At 33.4% G+C, this 20,929-nt stretch overlaps 4 protein-coding genes across 4 annotated transcripts; 3 read left to right on the top strand and 1 right to left on the bottom strand.

Annotated features, from left to right (window-relative positions):
* Window positions 1-83: 83 nt before the first annotated feature.
* LOC116351156 (fatty acid synthase-like) lies at window positions 84-4,484 on the bottom strand (the record flags this gene model as incomplete). The annotated part of the gene is made up of 14 exons (XM_031783227.1): window positions 4,063-4,484; window positions 3,800-3,922; window positions 3,655-3,687; window positions 3,381-3,544; window positions 3,102-3,305; window positions 2,865-3,037; window positions 2,676-2,795; window positions 2,294-2,593; window positions 2,037-2,111; window positions 1,355-1,941; window positions 903-1,221; window positions 517-778; window positions 214-437; window positions 84-121 (listed from the first exon to the last, which is right to left on the bottom strand). Coding segments are annotated over exons 1-14 (2,760 nt in total), but the record flags the coding sequence as incomplete, so codon positions are not given.
* A 3,877-nt stretch (window positions 4,485-8,361) lies between these two features.
* LOC116351155 (zinc finger and BTB domain-containing protein 41-like) lies at window positions 8,362-10,412 on the top strand. Its single transcript, XM_031783226.1, has 5 exons — window positions 8,362-8,483; window positions 8,555-8,801; window positions 8,933-9,032; window positions 9,092-9,502; window positions 9,559-10,412. Exons 1-5 carry the CDS (start codon window positions 8,362-8,364, stop codon window positions 10,410-10,412), a joined length of 1,734 nt encoding a protein of 577 aa, XP_031639086.1.
* Window positions 10,413-11,083: 671 nt separating this feature from the next.
* On the top strand, window positions 11,084-20,800 carry LOC116351154. Its single transcript, XM_031783225.1, has 14 exons — window positions 11,084-11,277; window positions 11,369-11,894; window positions 11,983-12,115; window positions 12,182-12,511; window positions 12,585-12,716; window positions 12,781-12,832; window positions 12,933-13,007; window positions 13,151-14,386; window positions 15,081-15,333; window positions 15,392-15,754; window positions 15,828-15,868; window positions 15,952-16,216; window positions 18,211-19,556; window positions 19,635-20,800. Exons 1-14 carry the CDS (start codon window positions 11,263-11,265, stop codon window positions 20,577-20,579), a joined length of 5,712 nt encoding a protein of 1,903 aa, XP_031639085.1. The 5' UTR covers window positions 11,084-11,262; the 3' UTR covers window positions 20,580-20,800.
* On the top strand, window positions 14,592-16,494 carry LOC116351157 (malate dehydrogenase, mitochondrial). The gene is made up of 5 exons (XM_031783228.1): window positions 14,592-14,785; window positions 15,081-15,333; window positions 15,392-15,754; window positions 15,828-15,868; window positions 15,952-16,494. The coding sequence occupies exons 1-5, from the start codon at window positions 14,720-14,722 to the stop codon at window positions 16,240-16,242; spliced, it is 1,014 nt and encodes a 337-aa protein (XP_031639088.1). The 5' UTR covers window positions 14,592-14,719; the 3' UTR covers window positions 16,243-16,494.
* Window positions 20,801-20,929: the final 129 nt, after the last annotated feature.

The raw sequence follows: 20,929 nt of genomic DNA, 5'->3' as shown, positions 1-20,929 counted from the left end.
TATTTATTTAGACTGAAAGGTCCAGTAGAAAACAATTTCAATTATTTTATAATATTTAATTATTAAAATTTATTAAAATTTACCAATTGTAAATATAATGTACCAGGTACAATCACTCGACCTATCATTGATGTAAAGTATGTAAATATGTTAAGTATTTTTTAAAGAAAATTCAAATAGATGAATATTGTTTGTTTAAACCATAACTCATACCATCAATAATATGTCCAGAAATGTAAGCATCCTCATCTAATGAAAGAGACACTTTCCGTTCACCACTGTGTCCGCCTTTTTGAATGGAAAATTTCATCACAAAATAATCTTCTGTATGGTCCCATTTGATCAATGGCGAAATCATTGGTGTTCCTCGTGAAACCGGAAACTCAATCTTCGGATAGAGCCGTTCAATCGGTAGAGTAAGACCATTCAAAAACATTCTATGATGAAAGCCGGAGAGATCGATAAATATTAGTGAAATGTACACGGATCGATCACTTGATAAGAAAAAAAACTTACTTTCCCAAAGCAGACAAAAAGAAAACGGAATTGTTTGCATGACCACGTTGTGTGAGCGGAATGTGAATAGCGTCTGGCATGGATTTTTTAACAATGGCTTGCAGTAAACCGTGTGGAGCAATTTCAATGATAATCGCTTGCGATGGCAACAATCGAGCGGTCTCTTCGAATAAAACGGGCTTGAGTAGATTGTTTGTGTGATATTCTGCCGAACTTAAATTATTTTCGGGCACGTGCCATTCGGATTCGGGAACACTTGTACCTATTCAAAAAGTATATTCGGTGTTATTTTTCTTTATTTATTCATTTTTTATTGTTGTTGCTTCAAATTATATTCAAAAAGTAGCTTTGAAAATGAATGAATAAATAACGCATTGAAAGCTTACTGAGCCATTTTGCTGATCGAGTCAGTGGCGCTGGAATGATTCCTTTTAGTTTATTCAACAATTTCGGTCCCATTTCACTGATGTATTTTGAATGGTATGGAATGTTTGAGCATTGAACTTCTTTTGCAAAAACTCCGTTTGATTTCAGTTCATCAACGAATTGGGCAACATCTATTTTCGGTCCTGATATTGTTGTTGATATGTTTGAATTATGACATGCCGCTTCAATGCTTGACGGTAGCATGTTTACGATTTTCTCATAGCCAAGACCAACAGCGGCCATTGATCCTTCTGCCACTTTTGTTTCGAAGCTAACTACCTAAAGGGGGAATCACAAAAGAAAAGAATTAATTTAAAATAATCGACAAATAATCGAAATAATCGAAAAAGAATCAATAACAGTTATTAAATAATAGAAAGGCAATTTTTAGTGAATTGCCCCTAGTAACTACCCCACGTGCATACGAACAAAGCATCGTTTGTTCAGCTGTTAGTGTTCCATCTGCATAGGCTACGCCCAATTCACCAACTGAATGTCCGATGCAATAATCCATTGGAACGTCTAGCAATCGAAGTATGTTTACGAGACCAATTTGAATGCATGAGATTCCGATGAAAGCATTTACAATGTGATTGAATGTTTGTGGATCATCTGAACAAATCACTGATAATAAATCAACACCAAACGGCTCGAGAACTTTGTGGCAAAGTTCAATAGTTTCACGGAATTGCGGAAAAATCATTAAAGATTTGCCCATAGTGGCCCATTGAGAGCCCATTCCACTGAACATCCAAACCACCGCCAATTTATTGCCATCTGCACGTTTTGTTGCACGCGCCAAACTCAATGCATTACCGACACTTGTCGGCGGCGGTGAATTGCTTTTACTGAGAATTGTGTATCCGCGATGCAGATAACCTTGTACCTCTTCTGATTGGACGTTATGCAAAAGACCGATAAATTCGGCATCAAGTGGTTGAGATTCCAATGCATTTAACATTGTATTTACAGCATCTTCGGTACGCCCAGCCCAATTAACTAAATCGTCGTGGAAAAAATGTTTGTATTTTATTGAAAAAAAAATTAATCGATTTAATTCGCAAATACATCTACAATTCTAATTGAAAATCTACCTAATCGTGGTATATTATCGTTGGGTGATCCTCCATTGATTTTAGTTTTTGGATTCTTTGCCAACAACGCATGAGCTAAAAAAATTTGAATTAAAGTTGCTAAGCTAAAATACAGTTTTTTTATTCTTACATTAAAATTCATTGGAGTCATTTAAATACATGAATACAATTTAAGTAATTTGGAAATGAGAAATTGAACAATAATGTCATTTACATTTTTCAAATAGTATAAAATGAATATCAATTAGTCACTATACCATTTGCACCTCCGAATCCAAATGAATTTATTGCGATGTGATCTCCAACGAAAGGTGTCGTTTCGTTACAAACGATCATTCGTTTTTGATTCAATGCTTCAATCGATGTTCGCACCTTTTCGAAATTAATATTCGGTGGAACTTTTCCATTCTCGAATGTCAAAACAGCTTTAGCAATCGAACAAGCCCCAGAACTCGATTCAGAATGTCCGATATTTGATTTAACCGAACCGACTAGCAAAGGTTCACTACGATTACGACAAAATATATTGTCCAATGCCTGGCACTCTTGAGGATCGCCTGCCAATCCAAAGATTATAAAATTTACAAATGAATTGATATAAATATCATTTATCTTACGCATGTGCTGGCACATACTCACCCACAAATGTACCCGTCGAGTGCGCTTCTACATATGAAATTGTGGTTGGATCCATTTGAAGGTCATCATAAAATTCGGCTAGTAATGCCTGTTGCACTTCTCCCGATGGATACGTAATACCTTTGAGAACCAAAAATGCAAATGACAACAATTCAGTTCAACAAATAGCCAAACATCCAACAAATATACCTTCAATTTTGTATCCATCACAATTTGCTTTTGAGTAAACCACATTGGCATAAATACGTTTTGCTTCTTTTGCTCGCTGCAAATACATTACACAAATTGCCTCTGAACGAGTATAACCAGAAGCTTTATGATCAAATGGGCGGCAATATCCATCTTTTGCAATGACACCCAATCTAAAAAAAATCACTCTCATGAATGATGTGAAGGCTATTTCAAAGTTGATATATTGAGTCTTACCTTGCAAATTGAAGTGTTGTATAAGGATGCAAACAAAGATTTGATCCACCAACTATAGCAGCATCACATTCACCATTTCGTATAGCAGAAAAGGCTGCATCTAAAGCGTACATTGAACTTGAACATGCCGTATCGAGCATAAATGATGGGCCTGTCAATCCCAAACAGTATGAGACACGATTTGCAAGCATCGCACGGCTACACCTTATGTTTCAAAATTTATAAATTCAGTGAAATTCTAAAGTCGAAAAGATTCAATCAAAGTCTGTAATTTCCAACCCTGTAATGCCCAGGCCCGAGGGTGTAATATGATTTGGATCATAGAAAAATGCCTTTTCAGATTCACCAAAACATGCCCCAATAAAAACGCCAGTTTTCGATCCACGCACCGATTTAGGACAAATGCCCGAATCTAAAATTGCTTCATATGCGGTCTCGATTAACTAGAAAAAATAAAATAAAAAAAACGTTGCTTAATGTATTGGGACACAGCGAAATTTTTCAAAATCATTTTAAGTGTAAATAACACTGTCAAAAGTATGAAATTTCGTACCAATCTGCATTGTGGGTCCATGCTGTTTGTTTGCTTTTTACAGAAAATAGAACGTGAATTTGTTTGGCGATTTATTATTAGTTTCGAATTTGTTGGAAAATGAAAATAAGTGAGCTGAACGATTCAGTTAAAACAACAATTTCACCTTGTATGGTACACCGAAGAAAGTAGCATCGAATTTTTCAATATTATCAATTACACCCATTCGAGCTGGTATTTCTTCATGATAGTTTGGCCAACGTTTTTCTGATTCAGTCACCATATCCACCTGAAAAAAAGGCGATCGATCATACCGTGCATTTTCTATAATTTTGTGTGATTTTTTTAAATATTGTATAAAACTGATGCATTTCCTCGAAAGTTATATTTTCCACATACTGTTCCTTTCACATTTTTTGCGTTTCGTACCTTTTGATATAGATTGGCTGCGAATTCTCCAACATTCTTTGCACTCGGAAATTTCCCACTTATTCCACTTATAACAATTTCATCACCCGGTGTGGCTGCATACACACGATTATTCACTGTTTTCGCACCTCGTTTCATTTTGCCTTAGTTTTATTGTCAGATGGCAATTTTTTTTTTTAGAAAACTTTTCAACTACTTTTCCACTCCGAATGCTTTTTTCTACTTCGTTTTTTTCTTCGCAGGAATATTATTATTATTGTTACAATTCCTTCTACTATTTAAATGACAATTTTCAAATAATACAAAACAATTTATCGGTCAAAAACACCTTTAAAAAAGATACCAACACTATTTTTTTTCCACCAAAATTACTACGTTTAATACTTATTCTACACTTCGGAACCACGTTTTAATCCAAACACTGAAACTTATCATTGACTAAATTGCCACGTTCGAATGACCGCACTTATATAGGAATTGTTTGTGTGAAGAACTTGAATTATCTAATGAAAAAAAAACTGTTTAATTTACAAATTAATTGCTTTCGATTTAAATTACACTATTTGAAATGCACATTTACATTTTGTGTCTATTCCTTAATATGTAAATTAATGATTAAGTTACGGGGAACCATCAATCAGTTGAATGTAACTATTTAATTATGTAACACGTTTTATTCAAATTTATACGGAAAGCGAAAACCAAAGATAGCCAGAGTTAATCTCATCATTTATTAGTTTTGAGTTTAACAGAGATTTTCTATTTAAAAAAACTTTACGAATTACAATTGGTCACTCGTTTTGTCTATTGCTTCAAATGCAAATTGGGTGACATAGGTGATTCGAAGTGTGAATATCAGTCGATATAAACACCCTTTTTACGCTAATTCTTTAACTGTAATACAATTTGGGCGAATAACATGTTATTCATTTTATTCGTATCGAATATGGAAATTGAATGCATTCTGTTGTATGTTATCTAGGTTGATTAGAGTTCCGTAAAATAAATTATGTAATTTCGAAAGTTCATTCAAATGACAAGTTCAAAAGTTAAACTTCAGGTAAGAGATAATTGTTAACGTATTTTCAAATGACTTTGAACAACTGTTACAAAAAATATATAACAAAAATGCCATGACAAAGACGCAAAAGAAAAACGATTTGCATTACTTCGTGAAATTAATCGCACCATTCATGTCTTGCAATTCATCCACAGCTACATTTCAAATCAATTTATAAATAAGAAATTATATGTTTTGAATAACACAACCAAATGTTTATAGGATAAAAACAACAAATATGTATAAATGTGATGTGTATTTGTTATCAGTTTACAGATATTATACGCGAATTTAATGCGAATCAAGCGCGACACAATCAAGTCTTTAAAAAGATTCATAATGCAGTTTTATATGTATGTCGCATTTACTCTCTGCTGTAATGAGTAATTACATGATTTCACAATGAAACAAACATTGAAATAGTTCGGACTGTTCTCCATACTCAACTTCATTTTACTTCAAGTGCACGGTATTTCTAGCGGTTTTAAATAGTTTAAATAAATTAAGAAAGTTCTTTAATATTGGTAGATTTAGTTCTGGAATATTCAAAACTCACGTGAAAATCAACATGACAATCGAATTCGATGTTTTGGTGTTTTTAGGATGTATTTTATTTTTCATATGCATTGCCTTTACGGCATACAATATCTTTATCCTCTCTAATTGGAACAGTACGTATTTTCTATATAAAATTCATTGAATTAGTCGTTTCTTTAATAAATAAATTTATTCTTTATTTCGATTTTATAGCTCGTAGTTCTGATGTGGGATGTGGCGCATCATCGCATACCATTTCGGTTTGTGCCTTACTCGGAAAAGTATGCAAATAATCTAAAATATCGAGGATGGCGTGATAAATATGGAAAATATGAATCACGAAACAATTATTTAAACGAAGATTGACCCCATCAACGATATTGTAACGATATTACATTACTGCAAATATAAATCGTCACAATGTAATTTGTGAATTGAAATAAATGAATTGATTTGAACACACATTTCATGCCAATGTTATATATAAGTTCTGAATTTCTTCATTTTGAAAAATTGAGTATTTCATATGAAATTCCCTTGTATAGGTCAAACAACTTTTCAATTCCCTTCAGCGCAATAAAAAGAAATCAAATTGTCTATTTTTCCAGTTAGCAAAATCAACGTCAAACCATTCAAGTAAATATTCTTTGTTTATCCCGGTTTATCCTATCTGACTTTATTTCATCGAATTGGCTTGATCCTACTCCGTTCGTATGACAAAAGTTTACACAAACACTAATTAAAAAAATAACGAACGCATACGTCGAACGATCGCATTCGTCGTACGATCGCGTAACTGTATGCAAGTACTACGACTTAGTTCTATACGAATTATTTTCTTCATTCATCACTCCATGCTTTCATCTCCACATTCAATCGGTCTCATTCGGCACCATAGTTTTTATCAAATACGTTGTGAATTTTAACCAAATTTTCAATCGATTGAATTCTATACTCAATTTTCGAATTATTTCGTGATAAGTAATTTTTTTAAACAAATCTTTTTCATAAAATTGAACGTGAATTTTTTTCGCCATTTATTTATTGTCGTGAATTTTGACTATTGCAAAAAAAAAACAAGAGAGTGAACGATTTCTCAAAACAACATTTTTTCCCCTTTTAAATAATTATTTTAAGTTTCTTTGGACACATTTTTTCCTCGGAAAACTTAATTCAGGTGATCTTTATAAATCAATCTTCGAATTATATTTTTTGGTTTTAATGTTAGATTGCTTTTATACTGTATGATTTCGAAAGCAAACACATTAAAAAATATTTTCATTTTCTTATTTTTATACATATTTTATTTTAATATCATAAAAAGAAAACACTTGCGTCTAATTTCTATCAATTCATATTATTTCATAGACCAATCAATAAAAAAAGTCGCATTCGTTTCAACGAATCCACATCAGTGAGTGTAATAGAGTCTCAATACTCATCAATGAGTGAGTCTCGATTCTGCATTAGAATTTGTTGTTTATATAAAAAAGGCGTCTTTTCAGTGTTTACATATATTTTATCTTGAAGCCATAAGTAAAATAAAGAGTCTTACGGGAGTAAGACGAACTTTTCCGCACGGTGGTAGTTGCGTATTTTATTAAGAAAGTTCAAAATAATATTTGTTCGATTTTTCAAGTCTTTCAAGCGGCGTAAAGTTCGAGACCAAAAAATATGTTTCAAAAAATTATTTTTGAAACACTTTTCATAACTAAAGTCACAAAAATTTTGGATTTTTGTATGGGAGCCATGTCTGTATGCTACCTTAATGACGTGAAACTTTGCACAGGTTATTTTTTTTACAAATAACATTCGGAGGGTTTGGAGAAATGTCAACTAAAATTAAGAGTACCTCCTATACAAAATATTCGTTTTTGAGCCAATTGAAAATTTTGTATGGGAGGTACCCCTAATTTTAATTGAAATCTCTTTAAATTTTCAGAATGTTATATTTTTGTGTAAAAAATAGTCTGTGCAAAGTTTCACGTCATTAAGGTAGCATACAGGCATGGCTCCCATACAAAAATCCAAATTTTTTGTGATTTTTTCAAGGAAACTGTATTAAAAATTGATTGTATCTCAAAACTAACGTCGGATTCGGTTTTCTCGTGCCAAAAAACCCCCCAATACATATTTTTGAGTGTTTAAGTATGTCTACATTAAGTATGACTTTTGGACGAAAATTGGACTCTTTTTCATAGGTATCACTCCAGGCATGGAATTTTTTTCCATCAACCAAAGTCGCTCAAAATCTGATGATTTCTATTCCTGGGGACCCCCAATCACCCCGTGAAGTCAGATTTCAAATAACTTTTCTGGGTGGTGAGAAAATCGATGGACAAATTTTGCGTACGGCGGACAACGTACGACGTACGACGTACGACGTACGACGTGGAAGCGACCCACAACAACCATGCTCAAAACGGCCTGATTCGGGTTCTCTGACCTCAGAAACGTCCAGAAAACATGTTTTTGAGGTTTCGTAAATTTTTACCTATTGCAATACTTTCCCCTTTCACACTAGGTGTGTGCGGAAAAGTAAAACAATAATTTTGTGTAGCAACATATCTGATGTGAGAATGTTTATTTAGTTTTATTGTGTATTCAAAGATTATATTCTGCATCTAACTCTCTGAAACGCAATTTTATTTTAAATGCTCTTCAATAAAGTGTTGTCTTAACCTTTGATAATTTGCAGTAAAATGGATTGTGAAGCAACAACGGCTGAACTGTGCCGAACGCTGTACCAGGAAATTTTGGTATCGGTTAAATCCAGTGATCAATTAAAACCATATTCGGTGTGTTTTTCAGCCGTCTTATCAAAGTAAGTTTTCAAACCAAATGATTCAATTTACATGCGCTTACGATAAGACCATACGTTTTAATTTCGTGCAGTGAGATGAATAGCTTTGAAAAAGAATTGCGATTGCTGATGAAACAGTCAGGTGGCATCACGAAAAACCAATATCTTGAAAACGATGATCTTACATTAAACACTAACGGTACAGCTGAACCACAAATGCAGAACGATTATGTTATACCAATTGAAAAAACGGACAACCAACAAAAATCGATTGAAGAAAATTTGATGCGCAATTATGATGAAATTGGAACAACCAATGGGACAGAGACACGGGAAAAAGTAGGTCCCTAGGCTTACTTACTTAAAAATTACTATTCCATTTTTCTACAATTCCTGATCCATTCCTTCGATTCATTTTCCATTACTTATTAATTAATTTCCATTTTTTTCATTTTTCTGATCAACTCTAGGTAGGTTCGGTTAGAAGATCATGTAGGCCACGAGAAGAATGGGACGAAAAACTGCAATTTTTACGACGGCATAGCATGGATGAACCTCAATCTTTGTCGGGTATGTATACAAATTTCAACTGTAAGTGTTTTTTCAGTAATTTAAGTTATCCTGTCAAGGCGAACATCGATCATTGGCAAACGTTAATGAAAATGCTATGAAAAAACGTCATACAAAAATGCGTAAAACAATCGCATCGCGTAGTGAAATGCAACACCTACTGCGAAACCAGCAAGAAGTACAGCTAAAGAATACGAATCGTAACATGCACACAAAAAACGAACTTTATCGTACATTGTGTCAACTTTGTAACAAAAACGAACGTTTTTTGGTCAAGCACTATATGAATCAGCATCCAGGTAGCGAAGTCTTGATCAGTAGACTACCGCCAACAATGGCTGATCGTTTGCGCTCACAAAATGATAAATTTGACATTGCCAATAGGATAATTTCTGGTTTCTGTTATTTTTGCGAAGAATTGAAGTGCATGACAAAGCGTAATTGGACCGAACACATTTTAACCCATACTGGTAAATCATTTTAATATTGCATATGTATAAATTTTTAATTAAATATACTTTATTAGGTGAGAAAATATTCTATTGTTCGGTGTGCCATTTCGAATCAAGACGAAAACTTGATCACAAAAATTGTAAAAATGAACCGGTCAACATTTATGAAGCAAATACAAAAGACGGTTCTTTGACCGGCTTCATTTGTGTGGAGTGCAACTATTTACAAATCCAACATAAACGAATGATTAAGCACCTGGTGAGACAACACGGCTGGGATAAAGATGAAGTTACTGAAGATATTCAGTATGAAAAAGTTGTTCTGATTCCAGATCTATTGCCCGTCAAGGTGACTCGCCCTGTAGAATTTAATTACATTGAAACGGCCAAGCGTTTTAAATGTTCTGTTTGTGCCAAAAAAACAAATAATGCCGAAGCATTCGAAGAACATTTCGATCGAGAACATTGTCGATCAATTAAAGAATATAAATGCATGTGCGGTGAAAAAATAGCAATTGATGGTTTTCTCAATGGTGACAAGATTTTGGAACATTTATATCTGCACAGTGCAAATTTGTATCAATGCATGTACTGTGAAATCTCATTCTTTGACATAGATGGCATACAAGATCACTTATTAAACGATCATACCAACTGTCAATACAAATTTCAGCGCATCCATCGGAAACCAGATTCACAAGCAATTTTCTCCGAAATAATTGCAACGAAACTCATGTGTAATATTTGTAATGTAGAACTGGATGCCAAATTTACTATTGCGATTGAACATTTTAAACAAGAACATCCTAAAGAAAGCATCGATTTTTCTGGAAGCTTATCGAAAAAGATCAGTCAAATGGCAAGAAAAACTTGCGATATCAAAACCAAATATGTGAGTTCTAATTCGTTTACATTAAAAATTAATTAAGTTAATCAATTTTTCTTCTATTTTTTTATTTCAAAAATAAAACATTCTATAAGATAATATTATTTCATCCGAATCACACAAGAAATTTATAATATCATTTAAAACAAAGACAAAAAATGTAATACATTTATTTCAGTTCAATTTTTTTTACACTTTTTCACTCAATATTTAATAAATATTTGATCGCAATTCACCTTGCAAATTCACAATTTTTAATTATTACCATTCAATTCAAATGATGCGCTAGAGTGCTTCTTTTAATCATATTCTCTTACTCTATTGAATAAGCCCATTTGAATTGTTTGAAACCGTTGAAAAAAAATCTTATTTTGTTTCTTTTAAAAATAAACGAGAGCGATTTTTTTTTCATAGCAACGAATCAGTTTTCTTTTACATTAAAAATTAATTAAGTTAATCAATTTTTCTTCTAATTTTTTTTATTTCAAAAATAAAACATACCAGAAGATAATATTCATACAAGAAAAATTAATTATTATATAATTAAGAATTTCTATATGTTTAAATAAATTCAATTCTATTCAAATTCAAAAAATTAAAATAGAAAAAATACATGTAACTGTCAGTTTTAAAAAATGAAATATAGATGGCGGACATAAAGTGAGCAAACTTCAAATAGAAATGTCAAAACAGTTCACATTGATATTAAAAATAAACAAGCAATAAAAATAATGAGTATTTGTTGTTTTTTTTTGTTTATCAATATTTTCAACATTTTTCAATAAGAGAGGATTAACGGAAGGTCGTAATAAAAAAAGCTCTTCATTCTGACAATAAAGTAAATCATTGAATTTATGGACATTTGTCAATAATTCTCAATTCAATAACAATAATGTCGGCATCAGTGGTAAGTTAAACACGAAAAATGGATTTGAATGGGTCAAAAAAGTAAAAAAAACCTAAAAATGTCTTACAAAAATATTTTTTCTCTCAATTAGAATGGTAGTGAATATGACGAATGGGTTATAGATGAAGCGGATTGCGTACAAGAAGCGCAGCAAACAGTATACGAATGCAGTGAAATATCAATTGAAAATGCGCTTGTTCTCAACAAACAAATGCGGGTTTATTTGAATGATTTGAAAGAGGAGCTGGAACGATTGATTAAAGCGTGCCAACAAAAATACAAGCAAAATGAGGAACTTCTTGACGAAATAAACAAATCGAAAAATGAGCCAAAACGTTACACTACATACTACTTTTGTGGCTATCCATATTTCAAAGATCGAAAGGGAGGTGCACCCCCGCAATCAGCCGAGTATTTAAGACGATCAGAGAATGGCAATGAATTATTTCCATTGGATTTGGAAAAACGAGGCATTTGGCTGTCAAGGGACAAAGTCGAATTGGTTCAAGGTGTGAAAAAGCAAGTTGTAACTTATTTATTGTGTCAAAATCGTGCAAAAATTCGAAAAACTGCAGGAAAACGATGTGCCAGCGAATTGTCTGCTAGATTAAAATCGGGTATGGGAATGTGAAATTCAAAGATATGTTTACTGGCAACTATGCATTATCTACCAGAATGACAATAATAAGCATTTTTCAATTACAGAAGGTGCAACATTTGAATCTTTACATTTGAAAGAGCTACTCAAAAGGGTTGAAGGTACCGATTTTCAAATAAATTGGCTTAACATATCAATGGACGCCTTAGAAGACCGACACAAACCAAATGAATGCATGGCGTAAGAATTTTTGACGAATTTTTAAATTATAATATGAATTGTTATTCTCAATTTTTCGTTCTATAGAATGTGGTACGGTTATCTAATGCCAACGCTGAATCGAACACCATGGACACCGGCCGAAGAAGATAAATTATTGAATGCAGCAAAAGATTTTGATGAGCAAAATTGGGGGGAGATTGCCAAATTTGTGGATAATCGTTCACCTTATCAATGTTTTGTTCACTACCAGACTAAATTTAATAAGAAAAATATGCAAAAATATGTTCGATGGACTCCTGAACAGGATAAAAAACTAATTGAATTAGTTGAAAAGTATCGAATCGGCAATGTTATACCGTGGACAAAGATTATGGAAAAGTCGCCAGGACGTTCAAAACCACAAATTTATAATCGGTAAACTAAAAAAGGTTACGGACAAGAATTTTCGACTTTTTCTAATTCTTTTTTGTTTACCTTTATAAAATAGGTACATGTTTTCGTTGAATCCAGAAATAAGTCGTCAACCTTTCACGATTGATGAAGATTGTATTTTGATGGCTGCCATAAAAGAATATGGATGCAATTATCGCGAATTTCCCGCCAATTTGTTACCGGGACGGTAGATACCTTTAATCAATATTCTGTCAATTTTTATTCTAACTATGTTTTTCTTTAAAATCTAGAAATATGAGACAAATGAGAGAGCGTTATAATAACGTATTGAAACATGTTAATGTATGTGAACAGTTTATTTTCATCAAAAATGTCCATTGCTTCCATTACTTATTGATTAATTTCCATTTTTTTCCATTCCTTCCGATGTGATTTAACCTAGGTACGTGAACATTGGTCAGAAGAACATGACATAAAACTAATGGAATTGGTTGAAAAATATGGTACAAGTGAATGGGTTTGTATCAAGCTATAATCATATAAAAATTACTATTGTATTACTTAAGGATTACTATCCATTCCTTCGATTATATTTTCATTATTTCCATTATACATTATTCTCCATTATTTCTATTTTTCTGTTGTGATTCACATCCTCAGGTTAAAATAGCCGACGTATTAATAAGCCATACTCGTACATCGTGCCGGCAACGCTACATAACCATAAAGAAATTTCTCGAAAAGCATCCTGATAAAACGGTGTCAGATGTCCCACGCAGAAAACGTGGATTTTCTACGGATGTGACGACAGAGAATTGGAGAAAGACCTTGATCGAAATGAAAATATCTGACACAATCGATGTATATACTGATGACGATGATGATGATGATAATTGCGAAAATAATGGAACGCGAAAAAAACCATTGTCTAGAGAACTCTATAACAAAGCCTACTACGATTTCTTTAAGTATTCGTTTAAGTTCAAGTTTGGCGATGCTATTTTTGGCAGCGATTCACTGTTTGAAAATGTCCAGATCGCGTGTCAAATCTTACAAGCACCAACTCTACCAAAACAAATCGATCTATACAATCCCGACTTTAGTTGCTATGTAACATTGCAGAATTTTTGCCAAAAAGTTTCACTCGAATCCGATTTACTCAAATCTCTCATTGATCTTGGCAAAAATGATTTCAACTATCCCGTAAATTTGAATACAATACTTGGACTACGTGGCGTGGTAGCAATGTTGGCATTGTCTAAAGAAAACGATAAAAACGATGAGAAAAGTGAACAGAAGAAAAATGATCCCTTGAAAGCAATTAAACCAGAGCCAAACACCAACACCACCAATGATGAACACGATGCATTGAATTTGTTTCGATTACGGTTTAAGTCGATCTTCAAGCAAACGGCAACCCTAGCAAAAATGCGACGAAAAATTACAACCGTCTCTTTACGACTGCGGAATAAAAAAAATAAACGATTGGCTAAACGTAAATCGAAACAAGCACCGGAAATATCAACACCAGAAACCATAACAGATTTTCATAATAACGAGACGATGGTGAGAGTTACTGTGAAAGATAATGAGTTTGAGTGTTATGCCATGAGTGAAAGTGAAGAAAAACCAAATAAACGGCCCAGAATTACAGTGCTTGAAAGTATTACAGTAGGAATGAATGAAGAGATTGATCCATTGTCTCAACCATCAACGTCCAGCCAAACATACAGTAGCTATCGTTACCGAGTTGAACCATCCAATATGGTTATTTATCCATATATAAGTGAGAGTGAAACAGAAGTCATAACCGATGATCAGAGCACATATTCAAATACAGAATTTGTAATTTGGACGCCAACCAGAACAGACGAAGCAACTGGATCCACAACAAAATAATACAAAAATATCGAATAAGTAGTCTATTCATTGTGAATTCAAATAAAATTGTGGTTATGTCAATCGGACTTGTATCGGCATTTGTTTGTAGTTGTAATTATTCGCTTCGACTAGCTGTCATTCTGTGTGACCAGTTTTCAATAGCATGCTGACGTTTGAACATAACCTTTATAAGGTCACTGTAACTGTGTTATCGCATAACGTCACTGTACTATTGTAGCGCCTGCGACATAAGCAGTTCTTTCGTTGCTCTCAATTCGATAAGTTGGCTTTTACTTCGTTCCAATTATTTAATCGATTTGACACAAATTTCTGTAAAAATTCGCTAAAATGTTCTCACGATTGTCTGTTTCGATTGCCAAACAAGCTGGAAAGAATTTCTCCACCACATCACAGGTAAATTGAATTTTTTGACATTTTTGCGATGATGTTCACGGAAAAAAACTGTGACTATTCTCGAATATAGTACTTATTGTTGTTGTTGTTATTATTATAAAGCTTACATTACGTTTACGTAACTACTGAATCCTTATATAAAAAGTGATCAAATGCAGGATAAAAATTGTCGTTATTCTATTTTTGTTTGACGCATTCTTTTTTATTTATTCGAAAAAATACATTTTTTTTAAAGATAAATTTAGTTTGAGTATGTGTCATGTGATGAGTGTGTATTTTTTTCCTCTCTGATTAGAACAATGTTAAAGTTGCTGTTGCTGGTGCAAGTGGAGGAATTGGTCAACCATTGAGCTTGTTGTTGAAACAAAGCCCATTGATTTCCGAACTTTCGTTGTACGATATCGTGCATACACCAGGAGTTGCAGCTGATTTATCGCACATTGATACGCCAGCCAAAGTTCTTGGTTTCAATGGCGCAGAAAACTTAGAAACTGCACTCAAAAATGCTGATGTTGTCATCATCCCAGCTGGAGTTCCACGTAAACCAGGTAACGAATTGAAGAAAAAAAAAACACCAGAAAGACACTTATGTTAATTTTTTAATAGGAATGACCCGTGATGATTTGTTCAACACAAATGCTGGTATTGTACGTGATTTGGCCGTTGCTATTTCAAAAGTTTGCCCAAATGCTTTGGTTGGTATTATTACCAATCCAGTTAATTCATGTGTGCCAATTGCATCCGAAGTATTGAAAAAGGCAGGAACCTACGATCCAAATCGCATCTTTGGTGTATCAACTTTGGATGTTGTTCGTGCTCAAGCCTTTATCGGTGAAGCAACAAACACAAATCCATTGGACGTTAAAATCCCAGTTATCGGTGGTCACTCAGGTGTTACAATTCTGCCAGTTTTGTCACAAAGCGTGCCATCCGTTAATTTTTCACAAGATAAAATCAAAGCACTCACTGGTAATTCTCCTAAAGAAAGCAAATTCATTCAAAACATAAAAATAAAAAAAAATGTTCTTTTCTTAATTTTTAGAACGTATTCAAGAGGCCGGTACAGAAGTTGTTAAAGCCAAGGTAATAAAAAAGAATTGTTGGATTTTCTCAAAAACCCAATCATAATAATGACCACAAATACGATTTTTATTTTTATCATTCAGGCTGGAGCTGGCAGTGCGACGCTATCAATGGCATATGCCGGAGCTCGTTTTGCTCTTTCATTGGTCAAAGCATTGAAAGGCGATCCAAATGTTGTTGAATGTTCATACGTACGTTCAGACGTCACAGCCGCTACATACTTTGCAACACCATTGAAATTGGGCAAAAATGGTGTCGAAAAGAACTTGGGACTACCAAAATTGAATGCTTTCGAACAAACACTTTTAGAAGCCGCCATCCCAGAATTGCAAAAGAACATCAAAAAGGGCGAGGATTTCGTTAAGAATAACTAAATTTCCATTGGACTCACAAAAAAAAAAACAAACAAATGCCGATATATTATCTCCAAATTCTTATCATTTTCTGTTACCAGATTTTTGTCAATTGTATAGAATGAATGTAAGTTGGCTCCCAATTGGTTGCTGATTTCACGCATGACTTTTGTAATATATATAAAAACAAGAAAATAGAAGATTTAAAATCCACAACGAGCATATAAGTTCAAACAGAAATAAAAACGAACCATGATTTAATCAAAATTCAAACATTTTTTTTTCATTCATAATAAAAATTATCGAATGAAAAACGTCATTTGAACTGTTTGTTATAAAAACAAACAAAATATTTTTTTCAGGAAGATTGATTATAAAATATTTTGCTGGGGAGAAAAACAGAGATAACTTGTATTACGGTATGCAAGTAGCGCTCGTTCAAAGGAATGTATTAATATTGCTCATAATGCTATAGCATATGCTATAGTCATAGTAAAAGATAATCAATTTCCGTATGTTTAGAAGGAAATAGAATAACAAATAACTAAAATTGCTTTTGATTCTGAATTTGTCCACTCGGCATTTTTATTCGTTAAAATAATAATTTTTTTTTGAAATCATTCCATCGAATTAAATAGCATTTTTTTTATATTAACACTAAATTGTCTACATTCCTTAATTCTTTTCATTTTCTTTAAATGTTATATTCGCAGTTCGAATAAAATTATTATTAACAATTTTATTATTTTTATGTTTCAAATGTTCATCTTTATCTTCCTTAAAATATGGATTTGAATTTCACTTTTACAAACGAACAAAGATCCCAACGGACAAATATGTAACGTTTTTAGGACATTTTAACGTTAAAAAATGTAACGCTTTAACCCATTTTTGTGGCAATTTTCGTGTCAAATGGAAGGTAGAATATAGGCATAATGTGAACCACTTTTTCGGCTTTTTCGTGTTGCGATACACAACAACATCTTCTGTGTGTTTCGATTGTTTCTCTTTTTGTTATTATATTCTAAGAAACTGTAGCGGCAATACAATGTAAACAAATGTAAATAACATAAACTCGTTGAGTTCATAATATCGTATTCATACGATTGATTTTAAGCAAATGAAATTTGAAAAACAAACCGGAAAAAAAAGAGGATGAAAATACAAATCTTACTCTCTTCTCTCTGTGTGTGTTTCGATTGTGCATGAATAAAAAAAAACATTGCGTAGGAATTTCAAGTGACTGTGAAATACATTTATAAATGTACCTTTTTTTTAGATTTGTTTGATTTGATTTTAGTTTCAGAAACATTTTTTATCGTCATTTTAGCAACGGTTTGGTGTGTTTGGAACGTAACTGTAGAAGTCACTCGATGTCAAATGGAAAGATTCACAGTCCGTTTTGTGACAGTCTTTGTTTTCATTTCAAAATAAAAAAAAACATTTTCATCGTTTTAATCAGGACACAGCGTTATATAGTATAAGAAGTTATTCATTTGAATTGTGATATGAGTGTGTTCTCATTTTTTGTTTGTAACAAATTGTGCTTTGCTTGTAAAAGGAATTCTTGAGAATTATGTGTGAGTGTTTATATTAGAGTATGAAACAATTTGTTTGTCGTCATTTTTGGCTAACATTTGTTCCAATGATTTTGTTTTTTCGATGTTAAACGGATAAATTCACTGTTGGTTTTGAGATTGTCTCTGTTGTTATTTCAAAATAAGAAAGCATTCATAAAATTGACGGTGAATATTCCAACAAAATTTTCATCTGCGGAATATTGGAAAACATTTCATCATTTGAATCAGAATACAGAGTGACATCGTTGAGGTAAGAAGTGATTAATTTGAATTGTGATATAAGTGATTGTCATTTAAATTGTGATCTCATTTTATTCGTAATCTATGCTATTTTTGTTGCATTTTTTTTCTAAATTTGTGTCTATTTTTTATTTTCGAATAATTTAATCAGTTTTTTGAGAATGAACAGAAAAAGACATGGATGACGACGAGCTCGATGATAATCAACCAGAAGAAAGCAAATACGTTGTAATAAAATGTGGACTTCAAACAATCCTGCGACAACAACATGAACGGATTGAAAGAGTTGGAGAAGTTGTGACCAAAATGCTATTCGAGCGCAGTGTTCAAATGACAGAAGTGGCAGCATTGGCATCACTTTCTATTCTTTTTATTTTGAATGAAGCACTTGATAATGACGATCGTGCATTTTTTTTGCAACCACATCCAAGCCTGTTCATTGCCGATTGTTTCAGAGCGGTATTAAACCAACACGTTAACAATATTAATAGTGAATATCGGATATTGCCCAAGTTTCGTTTCATGGTAGAAAGAAACAGTGAAGAACAGTTCCGATGGCCAGATGATGAAAAGTTGGGAAATGGTTTGAGATATTTTTATAAACAATATATCACAAACATTCAAACCAATACCAACACATGGTGTGAAAAACGACTTGAGAATTTTTTTCGAATGCGTTGTTGGTATCGCAATCGATTCCACAATGGCTCAAGATTTGATAACATCGACATCAGAAATGCCAAAGAGTTTTCATATCGATTTAAGAATTTAACAAATGGTAATAATGGTAATAATGTGGATCCACAACGCGTTGAAAAATTCAATATTTTAATGAGAGATTTGACTGAAATTGGATGGTCGGGAACAGTGAGTATGAAATTTTTCGCAAAATATCGTTGGTTTGAATCACTGTGGTTGTTCGGTCAAATGCAACGGCAAATAGAAGTGTATCACAGTCATGCCGAACAATGGAATACCATTCATGAAATGTTTCGTAACAATCCGAACTTTCAAGAGCCAACAATCAATCGACCACCAAAAATAAGCAGTTTTGCTCTTATACCATTATGCGACTACCATTTGAAAAACGTGCGATTGGACATTAAGGACTTGTATTATAAAATTGTAAACGAGCTTGATTTGGTGCCTTCTTTTCTCAATACGCGGACCAACCGGATGAATAAGAGAAATTTAAAGTACTACACCCAAACTGATCGATCAGGTCTATGGAATATGTTGTTCGATGTCGGTGAAATAAATAAATTGGGCAAATCGAAATCATTCCATCATCAGATTTTGACCGATAGTGTTTCAATATCCATAATGTACAAGAAACCACAGCGACAACAACGACCACAGCGACAACAACGACCACAGCAAACAACCCAAGCGAATAGGGGGCCGGAAAAACTCATTGGCAAGAAATACATCATTGGAATCGATCCGAATGAAAAATCGTGGTTAACTGTAGTGCGTCGCAACATTCAAAAAACACCTGATGAGCCGGCTGTTGAGGTAAGATATTTTGAAATGTAATTTGAAATGGTTTTGAATAGAAACTCATAGTTTTTTGTATCATTTTGCATTTTGAAGGAAAACATTATAATACCAAACCAGCGTTTTCATTGGGAAACTCAGCAGAAAAAACGAGACAAAGAAGCGAAAAAGTTGGCTGGATGGTTTGATATCGAAGAGAAGGAACATCTCAAACCATACCCATATCGTCCACCATCACCACGTAATTCAACATGGAAATCATACATTGAATATCGCATTAAAATGTTACGAAAAGGAATGGCAGCTTATGCGACGCGTGAATATGCACGACTGGATTTAGACCATCACATTCGCTCGACCAGAGTAAATGATCAAATCGCCGTGCGTGTGACAAACAACAAACCGTCGTTGGTTCAATTTGGTGCTTGGGCGATGAAACCCGATCGACCGTTTGGAATAAAAAAGCGTAAAAGATGTCCGGGATCGCGTAAGTTTCGTGTGAGCATTAAGAAACTTGGACATTCAGAAGTTGAAATGCAAGATGAATGGGGAACATCACAAACATGCGCGAATTGTCAGGAACGTTTTCCAAGGCACACAAAAGATGATCGATTTAAAGTGTGCTACGATTGTAGAGCGAAAAAGATTGATGGCCTGCCAGATTCAGTCGCTGGACTGCCAGATATCATTGTGTCAACGGTCAACAGACGTGTTTTGAGAAGAAAACGTGCAATTATTAAGCGACAAATTATCGATGGCAATCGTGAGGCTGTGAACGAAAAACTTCGGACTGGGCGTTTAATGTCAAAGGTTAAAGTTACCTACAAAAATTGGCCATTAAATGTTGATGATGATGATGTTGTTCCACAAACAGTTACTTGGCACCGAGATATTGTTGCAGCAAAATGCATTATGCTCAAAGGTATGAATCAATTGGAAACAGAATATTCATTATTTAATGTATTTGCTTTAAATTACATAGGACTTTGCCGGATCTTTGATGTACCATTGCCAGTTTCATTGTTAAGACCGCCGAACTAAAACAACAATGTCAACTAACAAACATCATCAATTAATCATACATTCAAAAAATTACATAAAATAAAATATTTTAACTATTATAGTTAGCTTAGCTAGACATGAACAGACTATATAAAGTCTTGTGGTCTAGTTGTACAATAGTACAACATTGTACGGAGGGGGAGTGCCCGTAGGTGAGTAAAGTTTTTAATTTAAAAAAAGTATTTTATACCCAGTTCAACTGATACTAATGGTTGTCTTTCCCTTTATCCATGTTTTCACACCTGAATGTTCCACCATGCCAAACCTATGGAAATGACTGAAACTACACACGAATCTAACCCCGAAAACGACCGTCAATATGTGCTTCA

The sequence above is a fragment of the Contarinia nasturtii genome, unplaced genomic scaffold, assembly GCF_009176525.2.
Source record: "Contarinia nasturtii isolate CC-2019 unplaced genomic scaffold, AAFC_CNas_1.1 Cnas_scaffold_4761, whole genome shotgun sequence".
In the NCBI taxonomy this organism is placed as follows: Eukaryota; Metazoa; Arthropoda; class Insecta; order Diptera; family Cecidomyiidae; genus Contarinia; species Contarinia nasturtii.
This window is presented reverse-complemented; position numbering and strand designations above follow the sequence as displayed.